Genomic DNA, 19740 nt, shown 5'->3' on the forward strand with positions numbered 1-19740 from the left:
TAACTGTTCAGCCTTTGTAGTGTTTTAAGTTGTTATACCCCTGAAAAATACATGTATGGAGAATTATAACTGAGAACACATTCTACAATTTTAGCATCTGTGTCGTATGATCATTCAATTGAAGCTGCTGTCTGAAACTCACGGACCGGGGGCCTCTTGCGGCCCACGTCACCCCTACTTGCGGCCCGTATATTGAAGAAATATAACGCAATTTGGCCCTTGAAGTCACTTTTTTGTTAGGGAGGATTTGTTTGTTGCTGAGTGCAATGTCCAAATACATTCTTTGGACAAAAAAACAAAAAATGAATTCATATGAAGGCAATATGAGCAGAGAGTACAAACATGTTGAGGGATTGGCTCTGTTGGTTCAATGAGAGAGGTATTTGTAAAGAAAACAATTTTAACTAGCAGTCAGAAACTAATGTGTACACTTATGTCTGCATTTTTAATTTTGTTAAATACAAACAAAATTATAGCAGAAGTGCTGCCACGCGTCTGGCCAGAAAAAGATTTGTTTTCAATTTGTTTATTTGGTAGTTGACACACACACACAATGACACAATGACAGTTGCCTCAATATGTTTTATATGTCTACAATTGTGATGTGAAAAGCCAAATCATAATTGTTTATAGTGATTATTTGTATGATTAATGTGCAATTTCTTTATGATTTTTTTCCCATATTTTTCATTTCAGTGTTCAAACTTCTACAATGTTTCACCTGAAGGATGGATGTTGCTGTAAAATGCCACTTGGGGCCATCTGTGTCTTTCTTTTTCATCACTCTATTTTTTTCTTTCAGTTTTGTGGAGGTAAATAAGTCTTATGTTCATGAAGTTACACAAATTATACAAAACATCAAAGTCTATTAATTACACAGATATTTATGTTATTGATTAAATATCAGCCGTTTAATTTATGTCATAGAGTAAAACAGCAAATTTAAAAGAGTTACATCACCTGGGCTTCCGAACCTTTTTTTTAACATGTTTAACACGTATTTGTAATCTTCCTTTAGGTGTGTCTCAGGTGGTTGGTCCATCTGACCCAGTTGTGGCAATAGTTGGTGATGACACTGTGTTACCATGTCATCTGGATCCTGCTGTGAATGCTGCTGATATGACAGTAGAGTGGACACGATCTGACCTCACACCTAAATTTGTGCATGTTTGGCGTGGCGGCGTGGAGCTTGTGAATAAAAAAAATGAAGCCTATATGGAAAGAACATCACTACCCATTAACAACCTGAAGCTCGGAGACATTTCACTAAAACTCTCCAAAGTGAAACTGTCAGATAGGGGATCATACAAATGCTTCATTCCTGCCCTTAGTGGACAAGCCAGTGTTGAGCTTGTTGTTGGTAAGTGGAGATATCGTCCTTGTACAGAAAGGTCAAAATGATATCTAATGTTGAAAATCATCAGTCATTATTTAGTTTAGAAAAAGTACAATGTTAGTAGTAAAAAATTATAAGGGTAAAATAAACATGTTATGCTGCACTATTATTTAACACATATATGCAAAAGAACATACAGAATAACACTAAAATAAAACCAATAACAATTTGTATTCAGTGTAGAGTCAATATTTGTGCTCAAAATGATGACAAACTGGAAAGAAAAATCTGCACATCATCACTGAAAGGGAAAGTTATTAATTGCCATTTTTTAGATGAAGTGTTTTCTCAGCTAAAAGACACACTGTGGCCTCTTTATTCTATTTTACAAAGTGAGCCAATGTTTATATAAATCAATTTCCACATAAACATTTTGCTCTAGTTTTTTTTGCATTCTGTTGTTTTATTACATATATATTGAATCCATTCAAAATTATTGTTAACAATTAAAACAAGTGAATCCTTGTTGTTGCATTAGTACTGGAATAAATTTAGGAAAGGTTCACTCATAAATTAAAGATAGCTTGTAATAATAAGTCAAAGACAGCTTCAATGAATGCAATCAATAACAATATCAAAAGTGGTGTAATGTCTTATTTTGTTTTATTGTAGTTAGTGTTGGTAAGGTGGCACCATTTATCGAATGGAAGTACAAAGGTAGCTGATAAGCAGTTTTAGACAATGTGTTAGGTCCAACATTAAAACTAGTTCTCTAAAACTCCTTTTGTGCCTGAGACAGGGATATATAGGCAGGAAATCATTTGGCTTCTGATGGTTGTGGCATGGCCATTTGAGGACAGGGCTTGTTGTATCCAATTCAATTCAATTCAATTTTATTTATATAGCGCCAAATCACAACAACACAGTCACCTCAAGGCGCTTTACAGGGAGTGCAGAATTATTAGGCAAATGAGTATTTTGTCCACATCATCCTCTTCATGCATGTTGTCCTACTCCAAGCTGTATAGGCTCGAAAGCCTACTACCAATTAAGCATATTAGGTGATGTGCATCTCTCTAATGAGAAGGGGTGTGGTCTAATGACATCAACACCCTATATCAGGTGTGCATAATTATTAGGCAACGTCCTTTCCTTTGGCAAAATGGGTCAAAAGAAGGACTTGACAGGCTCAGAAAAGTCAAAAATAGTGAGATATCTTGCAGAGGGATGCAGCAGTCTCAAAATTGCAAAGCTTCTGAAGCGTGATCATCGAACAATCAGGCGTTTCATTCAAAATAGTCAACAGGGTCGCAAGAAGCGTGTGGAAAAACCAAGGCGCAAAATAACTGCACATGAACTGAGAAAAGTCAAGCGTGCAGCTGCCAAGATGCCACTTGCCACCAGTTTGGCCATATTTCAGAGCTGCAATATCGCTGGAGTGCCCAAAAGCACAAGGTGTGCAATACTCAGAGACATGGCCAAGGTAAGAAAGGCTGAAAGACGACCACCACTGAACAAGACACACAAGCTGAAACGTCAAGACTGGGCCAAGAAATATCTCAAGACTGATTTTTCTAAGGTTTTATGGACTGATGAAATGAGAGTGAGTCTTGATGGGCCAGATGGATGGGCCCGTGGCTGGATTGGTAAAGGGCAGAGAGCTCCAGTCCGACTCAGACGCCAGCAAGGTGGAGGTGGAGTACTGGTTTGGGCTGGTATCATCAAAGATGAGCTTGTGGGGCCTTTTCGGGCTGAGGATGGAGTCAAGCTCAACTCCCAGTCCTACTGCCAGTTTCTGGAAGACACCTTCTTCAAGCAGTGGTACAGGAAGAAGTCTGCATCCTTCAAGAAAAACATGATTTTCATGCAGGACAATGCTCCATCACACGCGTCCAAGTACTCCACAGCGTGGCTGGCAAGAAAGGGTATAAAAGAAGAAAAACTAATGACATGGCCTCCTTGTTCACCTGATCTGAACCCCATTGAGAACCTGCGGTCCATCATCAAATGTGAGATTTACAAGGAGGGAAAACAGTACACCTCTCTGAACAGTGTCTGGGAGGCTGTGGTTGCTGCTGCACGCAATGTTGATGGTGAACAGATCAAAACACTGACAGAATCCATGGATGGCAGGCTTTTGAGTGTCCTTGCAAAGAAAGGTGGCTATATTGGTCGCTGATTTGTTTTTGTTTTGTTTTTAAATGTCAGAAATGTATATTTGTGAATGTGGAGATGTTATATTGGTGTCACTGGTAAAAATAAATAATTGAAATGGGTATATATTTGTTTTTTGTTAAGTTGCCTAATAATTATGCACAGTAATAGTCACCTGCACACACAGATATCCCCCTAAAATAGCTAAAACTAAAAACAAACTAAAAACTACTTCCAAAAACATTCAGCTTTGATATTAATGAGTTTTTTGGGTTCATTGAGAACATGGTTGTTGTTCAATAATAAAATTATTCCTCAAAAATACAACTTGCCTAATAATTCTGCACTCCCTGTATATTGTACAGTAGATCCTACAATAATAGATACAGAGAAAAACCCAACAATCATATGACCCCCTATGAGCAAGCACTTTGGCAACAGTGGGAAGGAAAAACTCCCTTTTAACAGGAAGAAACCTCCGGCAGAACCAGGCTCAGGGAGGGGCGGCCATCTGCTGCGACCGGTTGGGGTGAGAGAAGGAAGACAGGATAAAAGACATGCTGTGGAAGAGAGACAGAGGTTAATAACAGATATGATTCAGTGCAGAGAGGTCTATTAACACATAGTGAGTGAGAAAGGTGACTGGAAAGGGAAAACTCAATGCATCATGGGAATCCCCCGGCAGCCTACGTCTATTGCAGCATAACTAAGGGAGGATTCAGGGTCACCTGGTCCAGCCCTAACTATGTGCTTTACCAAAAAGGAAAGTTTTAAGCCTAATCTTAAAAGTAGAGATAGTGTCTGTCTCCCGAATCCAAACTGGAAGCTGGTTCCACAGAAGAGGGGCCTGAAAACTGAAGGCTCTCCCTCCCATTCTACTTTTAAATACTCCAGGAACAACAAGTAGGCCTGCAGAGCGAGAGCGAAGTGCTCTAATAGGGTGATATGGTACTACAAGGTCATTAAGATAAGATGGGGCCTGATTATTTAAGACCTTGTATGTGAGGAGCAGGATTTTGAATTCAATTCTGGATTTAACAGGAAGCCAATGAAGGGAAGCCAATACAGGAGAAATATGCTCTCTCTTTCTAGTTCCTGTCAGAACTCTTGCTGCAGCATTTTGGATTAGCTGAAGGGTTTTCAGCGAGTTTTTAGGACATCCTGATAATAATAATAATAATAATAATAATAATAATAATGATAATAATGATAATAATAATGATAATAATAATAATGATGAATTACAGTAGTCCAGCCTAGAAGTAATAAATGCATGAACTAGTTTTTCAGCGTCACTCTGAGACAGGATATTTCTAACTTTTAGAGATGTTGCGCAAATGGAAGAAAGCAGTCTTACATATTTGTTTAATATGTGCATTAACGTAAATATCCTGGTCAAAAATGACTCCAAGGTTCCTCACAGCGTTACTGGAGGCCAAGGTAATGCCATCCAGAGTAAGAATCTGGTTAGATACCATATTTCTAAGATTTTCAGGGCCGAGTACAATAACCTTAGTTTTATCTGAATTAAGAAGCAGAAAGTTAGCGGCCATCCAGGTCTTTGTGTCTTTAAGACATTCCTGCAGTTTAACTAATTGGAGTGCGTTATCTGGCTTCATGGGCAGATAGAGTTGGGTGTCATCTGCATACAGTGAAAATGTATGCTATGTCTTCTAATGATGCTGCCTAAGGGAAGCATGTATAATGTAAACAGAATTGGTCCTAGCACTGAACCCTGTGGAACTCCATAATTAACCTCAGTGTGTGAAGAGGACTCTCCACTTATATGAACAAATTGGAGTCTATTAGATAGATATGATACAAACCACTGCAGTGCAGTACCTGTAATACCTACAGCAAGTTCTAATCGCTCTAATAGGATATTATGGTCAACAGTATCGAACGCTGCACTAAGGTCTAGCAGGACAAGCACAGAGATGAGTCCACTGTCAGAGGCCATAAGAAGATCATTTGTAACCTTCACTAAAGCTGTTTCTGTGCTGTGATGAGCTCTGAAACCTGACTGAAACTCTTCAAATAAGCCATCCCTCTGCAGATGATCTGTTAGCTGTTTGACAACTACTCTTTCAAGGATTTTTGATATGAAAGGAAGGTTGGAGATTGGCCTATAATTAGCTAAGACTGCTGGGTCTAGAGATGGCTTTTTGAGTAAAGGTTTAACTACAGCCAGCTTGAAGGCCTGTGGTACATAGCCGATTATTAGAGAGAAGTTGATCATATTTAAGATTGAAGCATTAATTAATGGCAGGACTTCTTTGAGCAGTTTTGTAGGAATGGGGTCTAAAAGACATGTTGATGGTTTGGAGGAAGTAATTATTGAAGTTAACGCAGAAAGATCAATTGGAGAAAAAGAGTCTAAATGAATATCAAAGATACTGAAAGTAGCTGTAGATAATATTACATCTGTGGGATGATTATTGGTAATTTTTTCTCTAATGATTAAAATTTTATTTGTGAAGAAGTTTATGAAGTCATTACTAGTTAACGTTAAAGGGATGGTTGGCTCAACAGTGATTGTTGTTGTGATTTGGCGCTATATAAGTAAAGCTGAATTGAAGTGAAATGAAAATAAAGCAGTCGGGAGTGCAATTACAACTGCTTGATTGTTTATATGTTAAAGAAGCCCCTAAATGAATGTCAGTACCTTATGTATTGACAGCAGGGCAGGTCACTATTCAGTGGTTCAAATATGATTGGTGTAAAAGTAGTCAATACATTTCCCAGAATTTTAAACTTTAAAATGTATTTATTTTATTATCTATATATTTATTAGCTTTTATTTAAAAGCTCTTTGGTGACTGTAACTGGTAGCAACACTAATGTGTTTTCTCTTTTCCTAATCTTTAGGTGTAGTTTCATCACTTATCATCACTTTAATGAGAAATAGTGAGGACAATAGTAAAGTGGTGTTACAGTGTGAGTCTGCAGGCTGGTATCCAGAGCCTGAGCTGCTGTGGTTGGACGGTGAGGGAAACCTCCTCTCTGCTGGACCTACAGAGACCCTCAGAGGTCCTGATGACCTCTATACTGTCAGCAGCAGAGTGACTGTGGAGAAGAGACACAGCAACAACATCACCTGCAGAGTCCAGCAGAGGAACACCAACCAGAGCAGAGAGACACACATACATGTTCCAGGTAAAAAACAAGTTATTTAGTTATATATTTTTTTGTTTGTTTGTAAAATTGCTGCAGGCTACTTGTTGATATTCTGTGTGTTCTCATTACAGGTGATTTATTTAATCCTCCATGTAGTTCTGCTGGTCACATCATCATAAGTGTTGTTGTGACAGTCCTGCTTATTCTTGCAGTTGTCTCTGTTGTCTGGAAATATCGTTCTAAACATCAAGGTACAGTTTTTTGACTAAAAATGAAAATAGAGTGACTAAAAAAAAATCATCAATTACTTATTAAAGAAAGACAAAATAATGTATTTCTGTCAATTTAAATGACTTTTTTTGTACAACAGGAAGAAACACAAAAATTTCCACTGATCACAGAGAGTGTCAGCCCCTCACTGAGAAAAAAAGAGAAGCACTGCATCTCACAGAAGATAGTAGTGACACTGTCGACTTTGATATGGAACAAGAAAACCTCAATGCTTGGTTTAAAGAAGGAGTGGAAGACAAATTTAATTTGATAATGGTGGTTCAATTTTTAATGAGTCATAAATGTGACTTAGAAAATGATATTCATAAACTCAAACTGAAACTGCTCGAGCTACAGCAACAGCAAGATGAAAATCAGAGTCAGCTGGTAAACAATATTAAACAAATAGAACAAAATGACAAAAAATCTGACAAAATAAATGAAGAAGAGGGCATTGAAACAAAAACTAATTTTGAAACAATGAAGGAAAACCTTGAAAAAGAAATAGAGGAAAAGGAAACACAAAGAAAATCAGTGTTGTATGGGGTTGATGTAATGACAGAGAAGAAGATAGAGTTAGATGACACTTTATACAAAATTCATACACAGAAGGAGAAAATAGAGAAGAGGAGAAATGAAGTTCAAATACAGTTCCAATCAGGCAATTCAGAGGCATAAAAGTGAACATTAAATAACGCTCAGATTATTCATTTAAGCATTCATTTATCACAGTTAAAAAAGTAAGACATTTACAATCTCTAACACAGCACTACAAGATATATTGCATGGATGAAACCAAATCCAAAACAGCAGCTATAGAAAAGACAATATGAATTGTACTTGTTTCACAGAGAGCAGAGTCATAATCATTTTTAACACAACAGCAGAAATTGGTTGAGAGACCCCAGTGACACAATTTTAAATGAACTTTAGTTACTTCTAGTGGCCATATAATTTATGACAACTGCATTTCAGAGCCAAAGGACAGTTGCACTCTTTCAGTCACAAAGAACATTACAGTGTTATTGTTCCATTTTAATAAAATTCTAATAATAATATAAACCTAATATTACATCATTTTACATATTTGGTGCCATGTACCAGTCCATACATATACTTTTACTTTTGTTTTCTTTTTTTCTTCTTTTTATTGTCTTTGTTCTTTTTTAATGTGCAAGTTATTTACATTTTATATAATATGAGATAATAATCAGATTTCTGACTGTAACTTGTCTTTCTAAATTCCCTACAAGTGTGTATTTCTTTTTTGTTTGGTGAAAAAGAAATCAGTTTTTGTTGTGTAAAAACATTAAGCATGCCATTAAAATTTTTAAACTGTGTAAAAAAAAAAAAAAAGAAGTACCTTATCAGGAGAATTAACTTTATTTGCAAAATACATTTAGTAATATACAATTACTATTAATTGTATACATTTATGGCAGTTATGATCTGTCACATGATGGCTTTAGGAAAGTATAGAGTAGACATGGGAACAGAGTCTAAACACAGGCTAAGATAAATACTAAGGGAGGAAGGACTACAATCACTAAGAACTAAAGAAAACCAAAACCATGATAACAATAATCAAATAATATAATTACAGAGTCTGAAACACAAATACTGGGTTGCAGACCCAGTACCGTGACATCTTCTCCTCTATTGTTCTTTCCCTCTCCTTCTATTAACTCTCTTCCTAATTTCTCTTTCTTTCTCTTTGCTGTCCTCCGGTCCTGTAGCAGCGATACAGAAAGAAATAACATATTCAATAAAATTCTGTAAAACAACGCCAGCAATTCAGATGAGACTTTAAAATATGCAATTTTCCTTAAAAGGAACAGTCTTTTCTGAACTTCTTTGGTAGTGACATCAGCATGAGGCTCAAAACACAGTCAAAACAGTTTGTGGTCAAGAACAGCCCCTAAATGCTTTTAAGTCTTCACAAACTCAATATCAGCAGCTTTAATAATAGTAAGGTGATGAACTGTAAGAAGATTTCCTGAAATCAATAATCATGTCTTTTGTTTTTGACACATTTAATGAAAGGAAGGACTCATCATACCAATGCACAAAATCCTCTACAACCTGCCCATGGCCTGTCTCGTCCCCCACAAAATGATCACTGTGTCATCAGCAGTGTTGGGACTAACGTGTTATTAAGTAACGCGTTACAGTAACTACGTTATTATTGTGGTAACGAGCACGGTAACTAGTTATTATGCCAAAATCAGGAACGCGTTACTCGTTACTGGGATTTAGATAGGCTCGTTACTCGTTACTTCATGTGGTGGCTATCGCGGAGCTTCCACAGATTCAGTAACATTAGCAAGTGGTGGAGGCCAGCAGGTGGATGAAGGAAAAGGGAGGCAAGAGGAGAGACCCGAAGCGGCCGCTGGTCCGAGAGTGTCAGGTGAACTGAACTTCAGGTAAGAAGTTATGACCTGCAGTCTATCTGGGTCAGATATGAACCAAGTTTAGTTGGAGTTTATTTTCGTTATGCTGACTTTTTCGTACTGCGTGCTAGCTAGCATGACGGGGTTTCTATACAGTTGGGTGGGTGCTATGATGTTAATGATGTTGAACTTTATTTTGTTCATATGGTTAATTATTAGAGTTGCCAACCGTTCCCTAAAAACGGAATCATCTCGTATTCAGAGAAATTATTACGCGTTTCGTATTTAGGTGAAAAGGAACAGTTTGTCCCGGACTTCAGCTACAATGAAAAAGACACAAAGCTGGATTTATTCTGTGTCTTTGCTGCACAGCTGCCTCTTCTTCTCTCATTCTCTCCCCTCCCTCTCCTGTTTCTACTTTAATCATGAAACTGATCAATGATCAGCTGATCGGCTTTTCCCTCTTGTTTATTTATCGTCCACTTTGCGGCAGAAAGAGGAAACCACCGGCTGTCGCGTTAAACAACAGCAGCACTTTTGATCAGCTGTTGTTAGAATTTATTTAATATTACTTTCTAGTATCAGCTGATGTTTGCTGGAGCCACAGCTGTAAAGCTGCTGGTCATGATATCGGTTTGTATATCTGGTGAGAGGGAAACATGAAGATGAAACCAGGAGATGTCCTTACTGAATCATCAGAGCTGAACAGGTGATGGAGAAACAGGTTTACCTTTTAGGTGACATGAATGAGTTGAAGGGAAGTTATGAACTGTTTCTGAGAGACAAATAACACCAGGATCCTTTTTTTACTTAGCTGACAGCTGGTAACTGTGCAGGGGTGGGTCTAGCAAAGTGTTGCCAGGGGGCCAGGTAGGGCATTAACAGGGAGAGGGGGGCACAAGGAAATACTTTCTTATTCTCATTTAAAATGTCTCGCTTTTAATAAATAATTATCTGAGTCTTACAACAAACGATTGATAGATTGATACATATATACCATCAAGACAGTGTACATCACTGTCACAACAGTGTTTATTTTCATTCAAAGGCTTTATGATTTTTGCTACAATGGTGGGCCAGTCTCTAGTCAAAATGCCCGGGCTGATTTTTTGTCCCAGTCCAGCCCTGTATGCAGCTCATCTGCAGTCTGGTGTTACCCACATCTTCCTATTCAGAAGGCAGAATTTCTGAGTTCTGAGTACAATCAAAAGCACCACGACTGCAGTTTTTGTGTTGGATGTAAAAAGCGCACATGACGCTGTAACGTAGGCTAGAATCATGGCGGCAGTCAACGACGGTCCAGGCGTGGGATTTCTCTCGTGGAAATATACACATTATTTTTTCCTTTGGTAGGTGGCACAGTGCACTTGTGGCAAGTAAGCAAGCTAGAAGACTGGCACTCTCGCTGGGTATCCAGTTAGCAACACATTAACAAGAGAAGTCTGAGTAAAACCAAAGTTACTTTCCCTAGTAACTAGTTACTTTGAAAGTAACGAGTAACTTGAAGTAACTGAGTTACTTTTGATGGAAGTAACTAGTAATGTACCTAAGTTACTAATTTAAAGTAACTTACCCAACACTGGTCATCAGCAAACTTCAGCATGTGTCTGTTAGTAACACTGCTCATTCGTATACAGAATTAAAAGAAGGTATGAGAGACAGCAACCCTGAGGAGATCCAGTAGAAGAGGAGAGCACATCAGAAAGTACATGGTTCACCTTCATGCATTGTGACCTGTTAGTGAAAAAGTCTAGCTCCCAACTAATCAGACTAAGATCAAGCTTAAGGTGGTTATAAAGCCCATCAGCAAGTAAGGTGGGCTGAATTGTGTTGAATCTTGTCGAAAAGTCAGCAAATAATAATCTTGCATGAGTGTTAGGGCCCTCAAGATGCTTATACAAGAAATGCATGAGTGTGACAACAGCATCTCCCACACCTCTTCCTGCTGGAACAATGATAGCATTATTCCAAATCGTAGGTACTGTCTGTAACTCTAGGGAAAGTGAAAGAAATGTGATGAAAAATCCCACTCAACTGATCAGCACAAGTTTTCAGTACCTGCCCACAGATGTTGTCAGGTCCAGGACTCTTAATCTTAGTGTGTCTAAAGACATTAACTACGCCCCTCTCCTCAGTACAAAATAATGAGGGAGTGGTAGTCTTTTTTTTTTTTAGTGTACTCGTCTCCATAAAACAATCAAGATTCTCAAAATAAAGATAAAAACTATTACAATTATCTGCCAAATGTTTGTCAGAGGTAAACCCATCTTAAGAAATGTTACAGTGACCCTTAGTTTGTAGCCCTTAGATGGTTTTCATACCACACCAAGCTCTGTTAAGGTAATTACTACTCATTTCTTATTTTTATATCTCATCTTAGTCTTCTTTATTACAGCTCTCACCTCCTTCCTTAATGTCCTCATAGTGGAAACGTCATACTCATTAAAATGAATTTTCCTTTTAAGAATCAGATTCTTCATGTCTTTGGAGAGCTGAAGAACATAGTGCAGGTCCAGCCACAGACTTATATTCCTCCTTAATTGATCCATAACACAAATCCAGCGTTTTGTTACGCCTTGTAGGACAGGTGAAATATAATTTTTTTTAATTATATTGTAGTCTTAAGAAATTATGTTCTAGTGACGGGTCGTTCGCGAACGAAATGGCTCTTAGAGCCGACTCTTTGAAGTGAACGACGCCAGCCGGCTCCTTATTGGGAGCCGTGAGGGTTTTTTTTCTTTCTCTCACCCTCTCTCTCGCCCTTTTTTCCGCTAAACTCCGCACGTGCGGCCTGTACTTTGCGCTGGGCAGAGGGGGGAGGGGCGTTAGTTACACTCGCAGTAGCACAGGAACAGAGCCAGAGAGAAAAAGAGCGAGGGACAACAACATCACATTAGAAAGGTATAGTAATCATCCACTATTTTCAGTTGCAGATGATAAAGGATTCAGAAATCATGCAGGCCCATATGACAGACAATATGACAACAGACAACAGAGAATGTGCATCTTCTTTTTGTTTTAATATTTTAATTTATATTTAATTGTGTTGTGGTTTGCAGTGTTTTGTGTTGTTTCACGTTAAATTTGTTTAAAAGGAAAAAGCTGAAAATTTAAATAGTTAAAAGTTTAAAATGTAAATAGTTGTTTTTTGTATTATATGATTTATTTATTACATTTTATGTGGAGTGAATAAATAAAGTATATTTATGGTGGCCCTTAGAGACAAAGCACGTACAAACTCCTAAGCATGTACAAACTCCAAAACACGTAAAAACTCAGAAGCACGTACAAACTCAGAATCACGTACAAAAGACAACAGAAGTGCTCCAGGATGCTAGGCGCAGTGTTGAGCTTTTGTTACCTTGTGGCTACACAAGCCAGGAAGTATCAACAACCGGATTTGGTGTGTGGTAGTAACAGGTAAATGAACTTTTTTTTAAATTATTTGAATAAATATGAGTGCTTGTCTATAAATACACAAACAATACACACATGCTTTCAATTGTGTAATTTAAGTGATCTGGGTAGCTCTGGTTTGGAAGTTCAGTTAACGCTAGAAATGTGTTTTGGAGTTTGTATATGCTTTAGAGTTTGTACGTGCTTTGTCTCTAGGGGCCATATATAAACATCTATAAATAAAACCACTTTTTTTACATTAGTAATTCCTTTTCTGCATAATTTTATATTATTGTTAATGATAAATTAATTAAAGCAACAAAACAACCTGAAGAGCCAGTTCGGAGCCAAAAGAGCCGGCTCTTTTTAGTGAGCCGGATCTCTAAAAAGAGCCGGAAATCCCATCACTATTATGTTGATTTCTTAAGATTACAATTGTTAAAATCACCTAAAATAAGAGAAGGAGGAGGAGGAGGCTAGAGGCTAAGATCAAGGTAGCACGGAGGGAGGTTAGCCAACTATTGGAGTTGCAGAAAGGCACGATGAGGAAGGTGCCTAAGAAGTACAGGAAGCTGTCCATACGTGAGGCCTTGGAAACTGCCAAGCAATGACTCACAGCCTTGGCCAGCCGCTTGAGGAGGTACACCAGAGAGATAGAAGGCAAGAGAATAAACCAGCTGTTCTCCACGGAACCAGCCAAGTTGTACTCTCAGTGGCAGGGGAACAATATGGGAACAGCACCACCAAGGCTGGAGGCAGAACAATACTGGAAGAGCATATGGGAGAAGGACGCAACCCATAACGTCAATGCTCAGTGGCTAGTGGATCTGAGGGCAGACCACAGCGACCTCCCCGAACAGGGTCCAGTAACCATCACAGTGGCAGATATCCAAGAAAGGGTCTCCAGTATGAAGAGTTGGACAGCACCAGGCCCTGACATGGTTCACGCCTACTGGCTGAAGAAGCTGACTGCACTCCACCAGCTGCTAGTTGACGAGAGACACCCGGAATGGCTTACCGAAGGCCGGACAGTCCTGATCCTCAAGGACCCCCAGAAGGGACCGGTCCCCTCCAACTACCGACCAATAACCTGCCTCAGCACCACATGGAAGCTCCTGTCAGGCATCATAGCGGCTAAGATGAACAGGCACATGGGTCAATACATGAGCGGGGCAGAGAAAGGGATGGGCAAGAATACCAGAGGCGCAAAACACCAGCTACTGGCAGACCAAGCAGTCAGCCGAGACTGCAAGACCAGACTGACCAAACTGTGCACTGCTTGGATTGATTACAAGAAGGCCTATGACTCAATGCCCCACACCTGGATCCTGGAATGCCTAGAACTATTTGAGATCAACAGGACCAGGGGTAGGCAACCTTTCTGATGATGAGTGCCATTTAAAATTTCCTCAGAAGTCAGTGTGCCATATGATTGTGTAACCCAGTGAGTTTACACGACTCAGTAATGCACTACAACATTGTTATTGTTAATTGTGATTCATCATTACTCTGTTAATCACCGAGTTGATCAAAAGTAAATCAATAATAAAAGATAAATACTATAAATATAAGAATAAAACCCAAAGAGTATATTTAACACCCCTACTGGTTAGGAAGGAACAAGCCCCGCCTTCCCCTGCTCTGTACCGTCACGTGCTCAGACACAGAGAGAGACGGAGGCGCACGAGACCATTGCTGATTTTCACCGCCAAGCTTTTCGCTGGAAAATAACTATTAACTTGATAAATTGAGCAAATATCCATACCGGAGATCTGCATGGACCTTGGAGAAACGGACCTGATTTGTTGTGAACATTTCGGACCTTGAAACCATCGCGATCTGCGCGGGAGCGGATGAAGTGGACAAGATCCTCTCTGAGAGTTGAACAAGATCCTCTCTGAGAGTTGAACATTAGAAGTGTGCTGGCTAGTTTTTTTTTTGGGATCGTGAGACCTGGATCTCTTCCTGACGAGGAAGATGGCGAGCCTTTCCCTTTGAACCGAACCACAGCCATTCCGAGTTGGCCCAGAAGGGCAGGTTGCTCTTCTCTCACGAACAATTGCAACAGTGCGGTAGGACGAAATCGCACCAATCACAAACTTTTGACCTATTGGATCTGACTTGACTGAACACTGACTATTAAGCCGGCAAGACTGACATATCTGAGCTCAGATAGGTTTCTGATTGTTATTATTATTGCTGTCACTGTATTTTATTTTATGTTTTCATTCCTGTTCATGAAATGCTGTTAAATTGTTGCTAAATAGTTTAATACAATTCATAGCAACTTTACCTGTGGCTCCAGTCATTCTTCTCCACGCAACTCACTTTATCCCTCCTATGAATCTAGCTATTGGCCCATTCTCTCCATCTTACTTTAATTTCCCCTACCCTATCCTGTACTTGGCTACAATTGCATTAGCAATAAATTTAATAACGTTCTATATGAACAGTTACACAATATATAGAACCACTTTATAGAATTATATTTGTTTGCAGATTTTGGCAGCTATCAGCGAATAGTTATCAGCTATTTTGAAACAAAAAAAGACACTTTTTATCCATAACATCAAATGAACTGTACAACAGAAAATCCAAATGCTATTTATGGTCTCCTCACAACAATGATAAGAAAAATAAACTAAGCCAATATGGCATGTTTGTTAATACAGAGACACACATGTTAATGTGATCTTTGGTCTCCCATTCAGAGACACAGGTCTCCAAGTGTCCAGCATTCAGACGGCTACCTGAGGACACTCATGTGAGAGAAAATCTGCTCACACAGATATGTAGAGCCAAATACTGTCAATAAGGCCTCTGCAATGTTCTGAAGACAGTTAAACTTGTCAGGTAGTGATGTCCAGCAGGTGAAAATGCAGCTCCATGAACACGCGCATCTATTGATTCCAGCTGCTTCAATGTTGCATTAACTGGCATTAACTCAGCCAGTTAATGCAAGACAAATCTAGCTGCTCATTAAAGATTTCTGGTTTGATCAGAAAACATTGGTCCATACACCAGAAAGTCCCAAAAAGGCATTGTGTCTCGAGTCTACGGATGTATCTGCATATTTCCGTGGTGCTGATGCTGAGCGGAAAGCTCCTGAAGCTTTTCAAGTGTCGGAATGTGGAAAGCTAACAACGTCCCTCTCACCAGTAGGCTAAGTTATTTTTAGCCAATTACAAGTTGAATCTGGTAGTTTGGGTTGTTAGCTAAGATACCGTCATTAAGAAGAGGAACAACTAATGTGTGTATGCAAGCTGATTTGCGATGTGCACCGCTGGCGCGGCCATTTATTTTTTGATGCACCTTCTCAGATTAATTCACTGCATGTCGTGCCCAGGGCTGGACTGGGACAAAAAATCAGCCCGGGCATTTTGACTAAAGACCGGCCCACCAGGTATTAAAGCCATAAAGCCTTTGATGATTAAAGTAACAACAGGAGAGGGAGGGGAGAGAATGAGAGGAGAAGAAGAGGCAGCTGTGCAGCGTAATGACAGAATAACTCCACATTTGTGTCTTTTTCCATCCTAGCTGAAGTCCGGGAAAAACTGCGTCCCTTCTCAGCTCAACACGAAATGCGTGTGCGGGAGGATTCCGTCTTTTTATGGGACGGTTGGCAACTCTACTAACTAACGTTATGAATAAAATAAAGTTCACTATCAGTAACACCATAGCACCCACCCAGCTGTATAGAAACTCTGTCATGCTAGCTAGTACGCAGCACAAATTATTGTAACTGACTGTAAAAAGTCAGCACAACGAAAATAAACTCCACCTAAACTTGGTTTATATCTGACCCAGATAGACTGCAGGTCATAACTTCTTACCTGAAGTTCAGTTCACCTGACAGTCGGACCGGCGGCTGCCTCGGGTCTCTCCTCCTCCTGCCTCCCCTCTCCCTGATCCACCTGCTGGCCTCCACCACTTGCTAATGTTACTAATTCTGTGGAAGCTCCGCCATAGCCACTACCAAACAACTGAGTTATTCTTACACACCGGCCAGCATCTGGCCAACCCACCACCTTCTGTTGTTCATACCGTTACAAAAAAAAAAAAAAAACTCAATGGGGATGTGGCGTACAACACTGGAGGCCAACCTCAAGCCCATAGCACAAGTCAGCATCAAGTGCGGGATCTATCAAGGAAATGCTCTGTCCCCACTGCTGTTCTGCATAGGCCTGAACCCCCTCAGTGAGATAATTGACAAGAATGGCTACGGATACCGACTACGGAATGGAGCAGTTGTCAGTCACCTCCTGTACATGGATGACATCAAGCTGTATGCCAATAGTGAACGAGTCATCGATTCACTGATCCACACCACCAGGATATACAGCAATGACATCGGAATGTCGTTCGGGCTGGAGAAGTGTAGTCGGATGGTAACAAAGAGAGGGAAGGTAGTCAGAACTGAGGGGATCAAACTACCAGAAGGCAACATTGCAGACATAGAGGACAGCTACAAGTACCTGGGGATCCTGCAGGCGAATGGGAACCATGAAGAGGCAGCTAGGAAAGCTGCAATCACCAAGTACCTGCAGAGGGTCAGGCAAGTCCTAAGAAGTCAGCTGATCCGGGCTATCAACACCTACGCCCTGCCCGTGATCAGGTACCCTGCTGGGGTAATAGGCTGGCCAAAGGAGGAGATAGAAGCCACTGACATCAAGACAAGAAAGCTCCTTACCATGCATGGAGGGTTTCACCCCAAGTCCAGCACCCTGAGGCTGTACGCTAAGCAGAAGGAAGGGGGCCGGGGACTGGTGAGTGTCAGCACCACAGTCCAGGATGAGACAAGGAACATCCACGAATACATCACGAAGATGGCCCCAAATGACAGCGTGCTCAGTGAATACCTCAGGCAGCAGAAACCCAAGAAAGTGGAGGAAGGCGAGGAACCATCATGGAAGGACAGGCCCCTGCACGGTATGTACCACCGGCAGATAGACGAGGTGGCTGACATCCAGAAATCCTACCAGTGGCTGGACAAAGCTGGACTGAAAGACAGCACAGAGGCACTAATCATGGCAGCACAGGAACAAGCACTAAGCACAAGATCCATTGAGGCTGGGGTCTATCACACCAGGCAAGACCCCAGGTACAGGCTGTGTAAAGATGCTCCAGAGACAACCCAGCACATAACAGCAGGGTGCAAGATGCTAGCAGGCAGGGCATACATGGAACGCTATAACCAAGTGGCCGGCATAGTATACAGAAACATCTGTGCTGAGTATAACCTGGAAGTTCCGAGGTCAAAATGGGAGATGCCCCCAAGGGTGGTGGAGAATGACCGAGCTAAGATCCTGTGGGACTTCCAGATACAGACGGACAAAATGGTGGTGGCTAACCAACCGGACATAGTGGTGGTAGACAAACAGAAGAAGATGGCCGTAGTGATCGATGTAGCGGTCCCGAATGACAGCAACATCAGAAAGAAGGAACACGAGAAGCTGGAGAAATACCAAGGGCTCAGAGAAGAGCTTGAGAAGATGCGGAGGGTGAAGGTGACGGTGGTCCCAGTGGTAATCGGAGCACTAGGTGCAGTGACTCCCAAGCTAGGCGAGTGGCTCCAGCAGATCCCGGGAACAACATCGGAGATCTCTGTCCAGAAGAGCGCAGTCCTGGGAACAGCTAAGATACTGCGCAGGACCCTCAAGCTCCCAGGCCTCTGGTAGAGGACCCGAGCTTGAAGGATTGACTGCCCACAGGGGCGAATGGGGAATTTTTTTTATACACATATATATATCACTTAAGATCATATATTTATTTATTTATATATTTATTTTCTTATACTTTATGGATACTCACAAAACAACAACACAAGCTAACAAAAAATAATTTTACATAATTTTGCTTTTATTAAAAGAACACACATTTTTTGCATTAAATTTATTCCCCCATCTTCATAATTTTACATAAGATTCACCTTGTGTTCACAGTACCACCATCTTTACCATAAAAGGATATTCTGTTTATGGCTCACATTACATTAACATAGCATTTGTCACACTGTCTTGCCACAGAAGCCACAGTGAGCATGTTTACAAACTGCAACAGTGTACTCATGTCAACAATTAGGCAGAGCAAATAGACCTGGGCTTCACTAATAATATTTATTAACACACTGCTCCCTGTTTAAATAGACATGATGATATGAGGTGGCTGAAGTTTCCACTCTCAGAATAAGAACAGAGATAATATTTTTTTTAAACATGCAAGTTGAGATATTTGCAATTTGATATAAACTGCCATCTTTTCACAAATTAGAAATTAACTAGAAGTTAACTAATTAAATGTGTTTTTAACCACAAAAATGTTTCATTGTATTTTATATAAATATATATAAACATATGCCACTTTTTCTAGATTTCATGATACAGATGGCATTAACAAAGAAAATAAAATGCACACTGAAGACCAGCATTCCCTTTATTTTTAGTCTTGTACTGTGCAGTAAAAGTTATCCAGATCCATGCCAGTCAGTTGTGGGTCTCCAACCAGCTCACTACTGCCATCTCTGTTTGGAGGCACAATACATTTCAAAACAGTTATTTGTTAAAACAGTCTTAACAAATGCTGTTAGATCATGTGTAGGGGAGAGTAATGCAGACAACCAAAGGCAAAAAAAAAGGATTCTTCACAAAGAGTGAGGCATTTATTATGGCTGGTGGCAAACTACAAAACAATGGGGAAAGGCGAACCAAGATGAAGCTAAATAATAACCTAAAATGGGAAAACCAAAAATAGACATAAAAAACCCTAAACATGAAATCTGGTATGGGTGTGTGGATACCTGGAACATGGAAACTTGGAAACATGGCATGAACTTAACAGACAACCTGACCGAAAATGAATGAAAAAGACTACATAAATACACATGAGGGTGACAAAGGAAGAGGAAACACATGTGGAGCACAGCTGGGGCAACTTGACACAATGACAAGACAGGAGGAAATAAACTGGACATACTGAGTATGGGGCACAAGACTATCAAAATAAAACAGGAAGCATGCAGACTAAGATGCATGGACTGGACATGGGAACAGGGAAATGAGAGATGAGACACTGACTTAA

The 19740-nt window shown here is 40.1% G+C and overlaps 1 protein-coding gene across 1 annotated transcript; it reads left to right on the forward strand.

The window, feature by feature from the left end:
* The first annotated feature begins 688 nt into the window (after positions 1 to 688).
* Positions 689 to 7978, forward strand: LOC146390134 (putative butyrophilin subfamily 2 member A3). Its single transcript, XM_084923184.1, has 5 exons — positions 689 to 812; positions 1019 to 1360; positions 6359 to 6646; positions 6739 to 6858; positions 6978 to 7978. Exons 1-5 carry the CDS (start codon positions 713 to 715, stop codon positions 7553 to 7555), a joined length of 1428 nt encoding a protein of 475 aa, XP_084779310.1. The 5' UTR covers positions 689 to 712; the 3' UTR covers positions 7556 to 7978.
* Positions 7979 to 19740: the final 11762 nt, after the last annotated feature.

This window comes from Perissodus microlepis, chromosome 3 (genome assembly GCF_051167445.1).
Source record: "Perissodus microlepis isolate ML-2025 ecotype Zambia chromosome 3, ASM5116744v1, whole genome shotgun sequence".
Lineage (NCBI taxonomy): Eukaryota > Metazoa > Chordata > Actinopteri > Cichliformes > Cichlidae > Perissodus > Perissodus microlepis.

What these genes read in the sequence shown, in the direction of transcription:
- LOC146390134 (XM_084923184.1), top strand. Translation starts at nt 713, where the DNA reads ATGTTTCACCTGAAGGATGGATGTTGCTGTAAAATGCCACTTGGGGCC. An exon ending in CAGTGTTGAGCTTGTTGTTG is followed by an intron (nt 1,361 to 6,358) that starts GTAAGTGGAGAT and finishes CCTAATCTTTAG; the next exon opens with GTGTAGTTTCATCACTTATC. An exon ending in GACACACATACATGTTCCAG is followed by an intron (nt 6,647 to 6,738) that starts GTAAAAAACAAG and finishes TTCTCATTACAG; the next exon opens with GTGATTTATTTAATCCTCCA.